This window comes from Penaeus vannamei, chromosome 34 (genome assembly GCF_042767895.1).
Source record: "Penaeus vannamei isolate JL-2024 chromosome 34, ASM4276789v1, whole genome shotgun sequence".
In the NCBI taxonomy this organism is placed as follows: domain Eukaryota; kingdom Metazoa; phylum Arthropoda; class Malacostraca; order Decapoda; family Penaeidae; genus Penaeus; species Penaeus vannamei.
Window position 1 is genome coordinate 21,862,556 of NC_091582.1, and position 12,315 is coordinate 21,874,870.

At 38.5% G+C, this 12,315-nt stretch overlaps 2 protein-coding genes across 12 annotated transcripts in view; both read right to left on the reverse strand.

Moving 5' to 3' along the window:
* Positions 1–11,366, reverse strand: part of LOC113807455 (breast cancer type 2 susceptibility protein homolog) — a gene marked incomplete at its 5' end in the record, with an annotated part of 37,539 nt that extends 26,173 nt beyond the window's left edge. The window contains 11 exon segments of the mRNA XM_070113816.1: positions 54–218; positions 1,194–1,475; positions 2,584–2,705; positions 2,979–3,087; positions 3,230–3,380; positions 3,695–3,892; positions 4,232–4,314; positions 5,036–5,205; positions 5,367–10,044; positions 10,939–11,110; positions 11,276–11,366. Coding sequence (XP_069969917.1) covers positions 54–218; positions 1,194–1,475; positions 2,584–2,705; positions 2,979–3,087; positions 3,230–3,380; positions 3,695–3,892; positions 4,232–4,314; positions 5,036–5,205; positions 5,367–10,044; positions 10,939–11,110; positions 11,276–11,366 — 6,221 coding nt within the window.
* LOC113803297 (uncharacterized) overlaps positions 1–12,315 on the reverse strand; it is a 55,270-nt gene that overhangs the window by 39,416 nt on the left and 3,539 nt on the right. The window lies entirely within an intron of this gene.

The following is a 12,315-nucleotide window of genomic DNA, read 5'->3' on the forward strand; positions in this document are numbered from 1 at the left end:
TGCAAGCCAAAGACCATAACTTGAATACCAAGTCAGCCTGGCTTTCTCCATACCTCCAAGCTGGATGGATCCAATGCCTCCTCCATGACTTGGGCGATGTCCTTGCCTGATGTCAAATTGCGTATCTCCTCACCCCTCAACGCTGAACTAGTTGTCTTTCTACTTTGCTTCTGGGATACAGCCTGTGAATCAAACTCTCGCTCAACCTCAGCCAGTATCTGTGCAAAGAAAAAAGAAAAAATTCTCTGCATGGTCTATGCATTTTCCTTTCTGTAACACAATTTCTAAAAATAAAACATTAACATTACAGTACCCAAAAATTCATATCCATTCATAACAACATATAAATTCTTATAAAACAATCTTCATACCATGAAATAATATTTCTAAATTCACTATGTATTTTTGGTATTTATTAAAGCTAAGTAAATGATGCATCAGAATGATGGTTCCATCAAAATATGGAAAGGGGTATGTGTAAAAAAAAAAAAAATGTATATCTAACGGGGATAAGAGACAAGTTACTTTCATGAAAACAAAACCAATTCAAAGATTTCACATAATGTAAGGAAGGGAGATGCAAGAATTGGGCTGCACTTTGGGTATCAAAAGGGGAGGGGAGTGAATGCATGAGAGAGAGAGAGAGAGAGAGAGAGAGAGAGAGAGAGAGAGAGAGAGAGAGAGAGAGAGAGAGAGAGAGGGGGAGAGAGAGAGAGAGAGAGAGAGAGAGAGAGAGAGAGAGAGAGAGAGAGAGAGTAAGAGGGAGAGTGAGAGAGAGAGAGAGGAAGAGGGAGAGTGAGAGAGAGAGAGAGGAAGAGGAAGAGTGAGAGAGGAAGAGTGAGAAAGGGAGAGTGAGAGAGGAAGAGAGAGAGAGGAGGAGTGAGAGAGGAAGAGTGAGAGAGTGAGAGTGAGAGAGTGAGAGAGTGAGAGTGAGAGTGAGAGAGAGAGAGAGAGAGAGAGAGAGAGAGAGAGAGAGAGAGAGAGAGAGAGAGAGAGAGAGAGAGAGAGAGAGAGAGAGAGAGTGTGTGTGTGTGTGTGTGTGTGTGTGTGTGTGTGTGTGTGTGTGTGTATGGGTGTGTATGGGTGTGTATGGGTGTGTATGGGTGTGTATGGGTGTGTATGTGTGTGTATGTGTGTGTATGTGTGTGTATGTGTGTGTATGTGTGAGTGTGTGCATGCGTGTCCTGCTCTACCTGGTGCACATTTCGTTCCTTTTCCTGCAGATTCTCCCTCAAAAGTCTGTCATGGGCCCTTTCAGACCGGAAAACAGACTTCCCTCCTGTCTTCTCGAAGTATAGAGGGGGATACACCCTGGCCAATAGGACAGTTAGTCGGCCCACAAGACCTCCATCTCCCTGAATTCCCCGGATCATTGTAGGCAGAGGCCCACACTGGGGTACAAGGCCCAAGCGTGACCACCACTTGGCTCTTCGTGTCATGTTGGCGTGCAGGCGTAGGCAAACAGAAGTAGAAGCCTGGCGGTTGGCATAAGCAAGACAGAATGGAAAAGGGGAGAGATTACTTACATGTAAATAAAATACATACAAATTCTTTTTTTCATATATGAAATAAAATAATGTGTTTTCAGATGTACTAATATCTATCTACCTGTATATAAAAAACAGCAACAATATAATGTTTATTCAGATGTCCTTATCACTATCTACATGTTTAAATTGTAAAGAAAAAAATATGTATATTCATAAAGTGCAGTTAGATATACTTTTAACTATCTATATATATAAAAAGCAGAAACATAATGCACCAGGAGGTAACTCTGATACATAATAGACATGGTGCATGGCAGGTGAATATAGGAGATCTAGGGTTTGCCTGGATGGAATATAGCATATAGCACCAGACTTACTACTATACATTCACTGTTTCATTCAGAAAAAAGACAGGCTGTAAAAAATACAGTTTTAGAGGACATATGGGTAACTATGCAAAGCAGTATTATCAGATATTATAATATCAAACATTACAAACCCTAGTCACTCTTATCAAGATATTGGTGCTAGCCAGTCATCCCTCTCAAAGACATTAATAACAGATTATGTTATCAGACAAGTAAATATTCCTATTAGCATGCTGAAAAATAGCACAGATGCCACCACTCTTTATAATTACATTATAATCACTATATTGTTACTGATATTACTAACACCACTATTAAATACTAGAAAATATTATTGAAAATCAAGGAAAATGGTAAACAGGTGAGACAAGTAGTTCATTCAACACACACAATGGAGCATGGCATGTATGTATGGGGTTAAAGGATCATCATTAAAATTGTCAATCATTCAAGCATTCAAACGCAAAGCCAAATAATGTACCTCAATTTCTTAAGATATAGCCATCATTAGAATTATAACTCTGCTAGGTACCTGATACTGTTCTATATTACTGTATCCTGTAACTATCTAGGTAAAAAAAAAAACAATGTAAATAATGGAATAAAGTACTTTGAATTTGAATTAACTTTGTAGTAATAACAATAACAATTAAAATGTTAATGATGATAATAATGACGACAAATAGATGACAGCCAATGAATGAAAAGCTATAGGAATCCCAAACCTGCAGTGGGTGACAAGGTGGAGAGTGCTTGGCCATCTCTGCTCCATGGACTAACAGCTTGGTTCCTATCTTCACTTTCTCCTCCAACACAAATCTTGATAAGGCTGTGTCAGTCAGTGCATCTGCAAAGTAAATTATATCTGGAGAATGTTCCCTTCTTGTTTATAAGAATGCTAGACTTCACAGTGAAACAAAATCAACTTAAAAACTAATTTGGGAATTCCAGCACATGTTTTTCACGTTGCTATGTCAATCACTATCATATTTGTCACAAGAAAAATATTAGTTTTTACTTCCAGATCATTTAACATTGAGAATACCCCAAGTCTTCTTCCCTACACTTATTTCTGAGAAGCATTCTGCATCCCTATCACACGATTAGCAGGAGAACCTACCAATGCTATACCATCCATCTGTGAGTTCCAGAATAGTTTCTGAGGCAAGATATGGACTTCGAGGTCTTGTATCTGCAACTCCATCTCCATGAGTGGTATCTGGAGTCTTCTGCCAAACCCAAAATGCAGATTATGGCAGTTACATAAAGGGATATGACAGTTACATAAAGGCCAAAAATGTAGGAAAAAAATTTAGGCTTTCATTGTCCCTTATCCATTCCTTCATTTCTTTTTTAAAGAATTCTACTCACCTTAACATTAGCTACACAAAGGATCATGGTCTTCTGAGGGACATCGTCATGCTCCATTATCTTTCTTAGGATTGGCCGCTCTGCACGGTCAATCTCCCTGTCGTACCTGTACTTGAGTCTTGCCACAACATTTTCTGGAGTCAATACATTGCTTAAATGCCGACACAAAGGATGGAGAGAAAGAAAGAAAGAAAAAAGTCAGCAACTGATATCACTTACATTAAAAGGGTTATCACAGGATGGCCTATTTTCATATACAAAATTCTTTTCTCTATTCTGGTTCCAAAAAGTCATGCAGTTATCTATCATTCATAATCTTGGAATCAATTAGTGGTCTATATACTTGCACTTGTTCTGGTATGAATAATAACATGTTTGTATCTATGGTTATATTCATAGAAGACCTTATTTGACTCCAGTAGGAAGTACAGGCTGACTATATTTTTAAAAAATTTGCATACATACCAATGGAGTAACCTTCTCTCCAACGCTGCCAGCTTCCACACAATCCAGCGGTAATGGTTGGTGACCCAGGAAGGTGGCAGGAGGCCTGGGTGAACACCTGGAGCTGCCAAAAATCCTTGCTCAATTTCCTTAACTCCGATAAATCCATCTGTACTGGGAACCAAGGTGCAGCCATCTTCACAAGTCACAGTTTCACATCTGGAAGAAAATTACTTTTCTTTAGGAGGACTTTATGTCAAGCATGTCATCTCAACTTATTTGCTCATTCTTCTGACAAACAACTAGAAAGAATATCACAAATGAAAGGACAAATTGAATAGTAAACAACTGTTTAATTAAAATTTAGATGTATTTTCATTACAGTTTCAGCAATTTCCTCAAACCCATGTCAAAGATAAAGAAAAATATAAAATAAATAAAACAGTCCATGTCTTGCCATTTTTTAAAGTAATGAAATGACAGAAAACAAAAGGAAGAAAAAGAAAAAAAAACTAGGTATAGGAATCTGACTTTATAGATAATGTGTTAGATAGTCACCTTTGGTCCTTTACAGGAAATCGATACATCCTTGCATTATTGGCATTTATGCTGGCTACCTTGCATGAAACATTTCTGATGACCTGTGTGAGAATCTATTAGTCATCCTTTCTCATTGAAGCATCACAGTGAAAAAGTGAAAATTAGTAAACATAAAATAGCTGAGCCAAAAAACAGAGGCTCTATCAACTTCTAAAGCTACTTCCTGGCACAAACATGTTTAATAGTAGTGATTCCTTAAAAACAACAACAAAAAAACAACAATAATAAAAATAATAATAATATAATAATAATATTTATAATGATAGCAATAAAACCTAATTGTGTTTGCAGACTTACAGCTGAATAAAAATACCCTGTTACCTGTAGAACCAGTAAATAAATCTTGTATTTCTGCACTTATTTTTATGAATCCCCCTTAACCTCTCTATGCCCTGATTTCACAGTTTTTAAAAAGAATTAACAAACATCAAGGTCAAAGACATGGTACATTTAGGTTTGTAGTTACAACCAGGTTTGTATACAACAGTATAAATATGGACATCATCACCCTTGAATTTTGCTTTAGGAATGTAAAAGAAACATATATATCCCAGTCTATAAATTCAAAAGCCATGACCTGCCAATGCTCATTTTCAAATCATAAGACTTCAACTAGAGTCCCTGCCTACCAAATCATTACAGGAGGAACAATGAGTTGTAGCTCTGTAGACTCTGTTTCAACATTACCCATGAGATTATTCAAGATTTCTTTTCTTTATACAAATGCCTGCAGGTCAACACTCTTTATTCTCTTATTCTTACCTTCAAAGAGCCCAAGGACTGCATTTTGATCCTAGAATGCTTCTTGTCACTCCGAAATCTGTGGAGGACACCCTGGATGGGTGTTACATGGCGCTTCTCTTTGTACCGAGCCACTTTCCCCTGCTTTAGCCTTGCCATCTCCCTTCCAGACTCAACTACCTCATCAGCAGCTGTCAGTAATGTAGAAATGAATTTCTCATATACTTTCAATGTACTAAATTCCTATAGTGATTTCCTTCATGCATATTTGCATATAATAAAAGAGAATAACTACCACGTCAGCCAACATATTGCTAAAATATCCTTTGTAGGAAAAAAAAAAAAAACTTACCATAAGCTTCTGTATCCTCCATTTGATTGCAAGACATTTGAGGTACTCCATCTTTGAATTTCTTGCCAGAAGGCTCATCACTTCCCAAACCTTCTCTCAACCTCTTCCTATTAAAACTCTCCAATGAGTCTTTCCCTTCCCTCAAATCATCTTCCAAGAAAGCTTCTGTGATAGCACATATCTCCTGGGTGTCTGGTAAAGCTGTGATCTTCTGTGTCTGCAAGCTGTCTTGTGCTTTTGTCTGACTATCTGGTGGAAGTGGATGGGGACTAGGTGCCAGGAAGGTGGGCTGTGATTCAGATTCTGCAGCTGGACTTTGGTGCATTTCGGGGAAGATTTGGTCTGACTGTGAGTGACCTCTCTTTCCTAGCTTAGAGTTGCTCTTCTTTGGGATTCCATTTGTGGTTCTTGAATTTCTAAGTGACAGCCTCTTGTTTGAAGGTCTTGCAATCTGTCTATCTGGGTCCAGTTCAGATAGCCTCAATTTAGAAAATTTTCTTTTCCCATTACAAATAGGCACTCCTCTATCCAGCACTGCCAATCTTGATGTGCTCTTTTGCGAGCCCAATATTGGGGATGGTGTACGCTCTTTTTCATCATTATCTGCACAATGTTGCTTTTTATCTAGAAAATCTAATGTTTCTTCTATGTGTTCCTCTTCATGTTCTTTAAGCTTTCCCTTATTTGATGTATTTTCTCCTTCCATTTTTAATTGTACCAAGCTTCTAAGGTTATTTTTATTATGTTCCATATTCTTCTCATATTCTGTAATACTATTTTCATCCATAAACATTTTGCTTACTCTTTCCAAAGTTTCTTCTTTAACTTTTAGACATTTCCCTCTGCCAGTAACAAAACCACGGTGAGAATCAAAGTTTTGATTAAAATTATGGGATGTTCCCTCACCAGCTGATTTCTCCTCCATATTCAGGACACTGCTTGTGTTCCCCACTACATGGACTCCAATAACTTCCAAATCCTCTTCTCTGCCATCTGAAAAATCTTTGGACTTGTATTCTGGCTGCAGAAGTCTGACTCTTGCACCATTTGTCTTCTCATCCTTAGAAATATCAATATCTTCAAAGATATTCCTACTCCTTGTTAATGACTCTTTGCTGATCTCAACATGCTTACCCTGACCTGTGCAAAAGCCCAGAAAGTTATGAGGTGATGGAGCAATGGCTCCCTTATTTGAATGAGATGATTTTTCCCTCTCCTTGGTCTGACTTTTAGAAACTTCAGTCAATTCCATACTTTGTAAGGTGTTGATAGCTTCATCTTCCTCCCACAGCTTCCTTGCCCTCAGAAGGGCTGCATCGCTGATTCTGACCTTTGTGCCCCGTGCAGTGGAAAAACCTGCAAACTGTTGTGGATGCTCACAATGATTAAAATTATGGGCTGTTCCCTCACCAGCTGATTTCTCCTCCATATTCAGGACACTACTTGTGTTCCCCACTACATGGCCTCCAATAACTTCCAGATCCTCTTCTCTGCCATCTGAAAAATCTTTGGACTTGTATTCTGGCTGCAGAAGTCTGACTCTTGCACCATTTGTCTTCTCATCCTTAGAAATATCAATATCTTCAAAGATATTCCTACTCCTTGTTAATGACTCTTTGCTGATCTCAACAGGCTTACCCTGACCTGTGCAAAAGCCCAGAAAGTTATGAGGTGATGGAGCAATGGCTCCCTTATTTGAATGAGATGATTTTTCCCTCTCCTTGGTCTTTTTAGAAACTTCACTCAATTCCATACTTTGTAAGGTGTTCGCAAACTTTGGATCTGGCAAATCACCTAGTTCTGAGATAGCTTCATCTTCCTCCCACAGCTTCCTTGCCCTCAGAAGGGCTGCATCGCTGATTCTGACCTTTGTGCCCCGTGCTGTGGAAAAACCTGCAAACTGTTGTGGATGCTCACAATACTTGGATTTGGCAGAACCTTTGGTTTGTGCAAAGGATAGTTTGTCATCATTACAATTACCATCAACATCTGCAAACTCTTCTGTTAGTTCTTCATTTTTATCCAAATGTTTGTGTGTTTTCAGGACAGAAGAAGAACTACTTGTCTTGGATTCTTTATAATTTTCACTATTCGTTATATCTCTGACTTCATTCTTTATCTGGATTGTTTTTCCATCTTTTTCTTCTCTCAATACTTGTCTGGTTCTATCAAAACTATCATTTATGCCAAAGTAGTGCAGTTTAGCTTCTTCACTACTTTCCTCCAAAAGTCCAAATGCTTTTTTCAAGGCCTTCTCACTAACTGTAACTGCTTTTCCAGCAGCTGTAGCAAACCCTGAACTTGTATTTGCTATCTGCAGATTTTTTTGCAACTGAACAGTTGAATCACAAATAGTCTTATTATCCTTAAAACCAAATTCAGTATTATATAAAACATTTATGGTCTTACCCTCTTGGTCTTCCAGTTTCATTTCTTCTGCCCAAAGCCTTTTCACCTTATTAAGAACCTCAGGATTAACCACAATACTTGTACCTCTTGCAGTTTTAAAGCCAATATTGGTATCTTGTACTAATTTGGCACTTGAAGTCGATTCCTTTGATACCTTTTCTAAACAAGCTAGTTGATCTGCCTCGTGATGAAACAAATACTCAGATCTTTCAAAATTGTTAGATATGGACTTCTTCTCATGTTTATGACTTGTTTTATCTACTGTATTCTTAGAAACATGGCTGGGATTGTTTTGTATGTCTTCTTTATTAGATCCTTTGTCTTTAACATATTCATCCTCTATCGTATCTTCAAGTAGTTTCTTGGCATGCTGAAGTGCTTTATCGCTGACTTTCACTGATTTTCCTAGGCCAGTTGAAAATCCACAAAAGCCTTTGGTACCTTTACCAGCATCTTCATTATCCCCTTTTAAGGCATGATTATCAGCCATATCTTTTCCTGACCTATGATTAGTTTCTGTATTTGCATTTGGAACACAAAAATTCCAGTCTATTTCTGCAAAATCAATATCGTTAAAACTATCATCCATGACTTCACTTGCTTCTGATTTTAGACTCTGGCTCAAAGGCAACTCAAACCTCTGTGCTTCAACAGTGACTGTACCTCCTGCATGCTCTATCACTTCCTGTTTGGACTTCAAATCCTTCTGTGGTACCACCTGCAATCCTATGGCAGTTTGAAGGTCCTCTGGTTCTGTCCAAGTGGCTTCAGATCTTCCATCCTTACTCATTATGTTCACATTCATAGAATGTGTTGCCCTTCCCTCCTCCCTTGTAGGGGAAATTGCATTTCTGTCAGTCTTTCCAGAAAACTTCCCCACGAATATCTTCGTTTTTTCTGAAGCTTGTTTCATAGGCTCTTCCTGCCTTCCCATTTCCAATTGAGCTCTGTACTTTGTCTCATTGGAATTCAGGGTTTTCTCTAGTCCCAGACGGTCATCTTTCTCGAGTGTGGCAAGGGATACAAAATTCTGCTGTCTATTTGCTATGTCATGGATGTCCTTTGGTGTTTTTTCTGACTTTGATTCCTGTGATACATTCTCTGTTGTAATGTCAGCCATATCTGTATCTATTACTGTAGTCTGGGCATCATCCAGACACTCTTGATACTTCATATTGAGTTTCTCATATCCTGCTTCTGCCTTTCTTGGGTACAAAAACCTGCCAGAGAGCCTCTTATTCTTGTGGACAGAGAGCTTTTTCAGCACAGCCTTTGAATCTGGGGTGGAAGTGTAACCTTCACCTACTGGTTTTTCATCTTTCTTATTTATTTCTTTTACTACTCTATTTTCCTTTTTGAAGAGTGGCACTGAGAGAGTTTTGGGAGGTTCTACTTTTGTTGGACTAGTTTTCACTTCTGGAGTAGATTGATCACAAACATTTTCCTCTGGCATGGCAGTTTCACATGTTACTGACAAAGTTTCTTTTTCATAAACTCTACATTCATAGCTCATTTGTTCTGCATATGAATTCTCCTCAAATCTTTTATTACCCAAGGATTCTTGATCCACTGTCTGATTTTCTAACTTCCTACCATCATGCTCAAGTTTCTCTCCAGTCCTTTTCCCTTTTACTGGGGAACAGATCAGATCAAAGGGACTTTTACTCTGACTTCCCTCACTGCATGCCTCAGACCTGTCCTGTATTATGCTTCCCTCAGCTGAATTTGAAGTACCAACGTGGTTCCTTTGCAAATTTTGCCCTGACTCCCTCACTTTCCTCACCTCTAGACTGGGAGGACTTACAGAAATCATGGATGGATTCTTACAAAACTGAGTGCCATCATCTGGTTTCAGACTACTCCCGAGCTTATGACATCCTAATGATTCCTCAGGGGAGGAAGGAAGTGAAATGTCTGTGCCATGATGCAAAATCTGCCCAGGTCCTTTAGCTGTTTGTTCAGGCCCACCGTCTATATCAGGATTAATGTTGTTTAGAGATAACCCTGATCCTTCTAACTGATTTACATTAAGCTGTAGTTGCTTTCCCTCTTCACTGCTGTTCCCTTTATCACAAACTCTGAAGCTCTGAGTGTCACTAAGCAAGGGAAGGGAACTATTATCAGGCATTTGTTTCTGCTGCTTAAGAACTGCCCTGTTGTTGAACGTAGGGATGGGAGAATAACACTTTATAATCCCTAGATTGGGGCTCTCGTCTGTGCGTGTGCTGGTGCCTGGAGTCCGGGGGCTAAAAAGGCTGCGTACCATTACCTGAAACAATGCATAAGGTTTCCGAAGTGTTTATAATAAACTGTGTGTGTGTGTGTGTGCGTATGTGTGTATGTGTGTGTGTGCGTATGTGTGTGTGTGTGTGTGTGTGTGTGTGTGTGTGTGTGTGTGTGTGTGTGTGTGTGTGTGTGTGTGTGTGTGTGTGTGTGTGTGTGTGTGTGTGTGTGTGTGTGTGAGTGTGAGTGTGAGTGTGAGTGTGAGTGTGAGTGTGAGTGTGTGTGTGTGTGTGTGTGTGTGTGTGTGTGTGTGTGTGTGTGTGTGTGTGTGTGTGTGTGTGTGTGTGTGAGTGTGAGTGTGAGTGTGAGTGTGAGTATGTGAGTATGTGTGTGTGTGTGTGTGTGTGTGTGTGTGTGTGTGAGTGTATGTGTGTGCGTGTATGTGTGTGAGTGTGAGTGTGAGTGTGTGTGTGTGTGTGTGTGTGTGTGTGTGTGTGTGTGTGTGTGTGTGTGTGTGTGTGTGGTGTGTGGTGTGTGGTGTGTGGTGTGTGGTGTGTGAATGTGAGTGTGAATGTGAGTGTGAGTGTGAGTGTGAGTGTGAGTGTGAGTGTGAGCATGCGTGTGCTTGAACGTATGTATTAAAATCCAAATCATATCACTAAAAAATAAAAATAAAAAATAAAAACTGCAACACATCCAAAACCTAACCAACAAATATATATTCTATAGACCAAGATAGGAAGAGAGCAAGGTTGAGTCATGAACATGTTAAGATCTAGCAAGCTGAACACAGAGCAGGAAGATTCTATGGGCTTGCAAACTTGGAAGAGTATCATGAACAGAAAATAAAGATTCTCAAAGGAACAACTGCAACCTTCCACACATTGCTGAAAACTACTTGTCAGAATGAAACGGATAAAAGCCCTTTTCACTATCTCACCTTTTGCCTGAGACCTTGCTTTGGGTGTAAGGTGAGGCGCTCAAGCGTAGTGGGAGTCTGGGCCCTGGCATCCGTGGTGAGAGGTGTGGCCAATGCACTTGTCCACGATGATAGAGAGTCATCAAGGTTGGCACCCAAACTAGCAGCCACTTTTACAGAAGTATTGGCTTTGCTGGAACACAGGGCTGTTATTAATTTCATTTAAACTACATGTATGAAGGATATAGTAATCAAAGTACTTGAAATCCCAGACCAAAAAAGAAAAGGACAAAACCAGTCTGACTTATAGTATTTACTGAAAGACTGAGAATATAAGAACTAATACTCGCAATTTTACCTAATAACAGGAGAGAATAAATCAAGTCCCAATGCATTCGGGTTGAAAGGCGGAGATACACAAGAGGTTTCCGGTGATCCATCATCCTTTGCTAAAGAAATTCAAAAGAAGAGACAAAAGAAAACATGAGTCTGTTTGATTATCATCACACACATAATGAACAATATCAATTCAAAAAAAAAAAATAATAATAATAATAACAAAATAATAAATAAATATGCTTCAGTAACCACCTGTAGAGTACCCAGATTTCCCCTTCAGAAATATCATTGTAGAAACAATCTATATACAATAACCTCCTGCTTGATGTGACCAGTAACCACATTGTTTACATCTGAATAGATGTAAAAATCTGTACATAGGAACCACTTCAAAATGGTTGAGCTTTAATGACTATGAACTGGCTTACAGAGAACAAAGCTGCCTTTCATACTAGCAAACCTACTTTACTTGCCTATTGTTAAACAAGAGACATAGGTACTAAGGTAGGTCTAGACAAATTAGATGTAATATTGTTTGGCCCTGAACTCAACTCCACAGGGGAGTAAATTAGTTGTCTTTAAGTCACCAATGAACCGGTTACTAGTACTACTTATCTCATCTGTTAACTTTCTTCCTTGATTTTAGGAAAGATTTCTTTTTATCTTCTACTGCTGTTAGTATTGTCAACAGTATTACAATAATTATAATGTCAATAATAATAATAATAATAATAATAATAATAATAATAATAATAATAATAATAATAATAATAATAATAATAATAATAATAATAAATAAAATAAATCATTAAAGTTCAAGGAAATGTGAAATCAGCAGAGGTTACAAGGTCTGCTAAATCACTCCTCTGAGGCTAAGCACTTGTGGAGAGACTTCTGGCAAAGTAATATTACAGTGAAGAGTACATTTTCCCAGCAGTATGGGGTTAAATCTTAAATAGTTGCTATAATGTCCATAAAGGCCTCCTGCTTATAAAAATGCCTCTTCTTGTTTCCCTTCTATACATACATTAAACTAAAATAAATAAATAATTTTAAGAA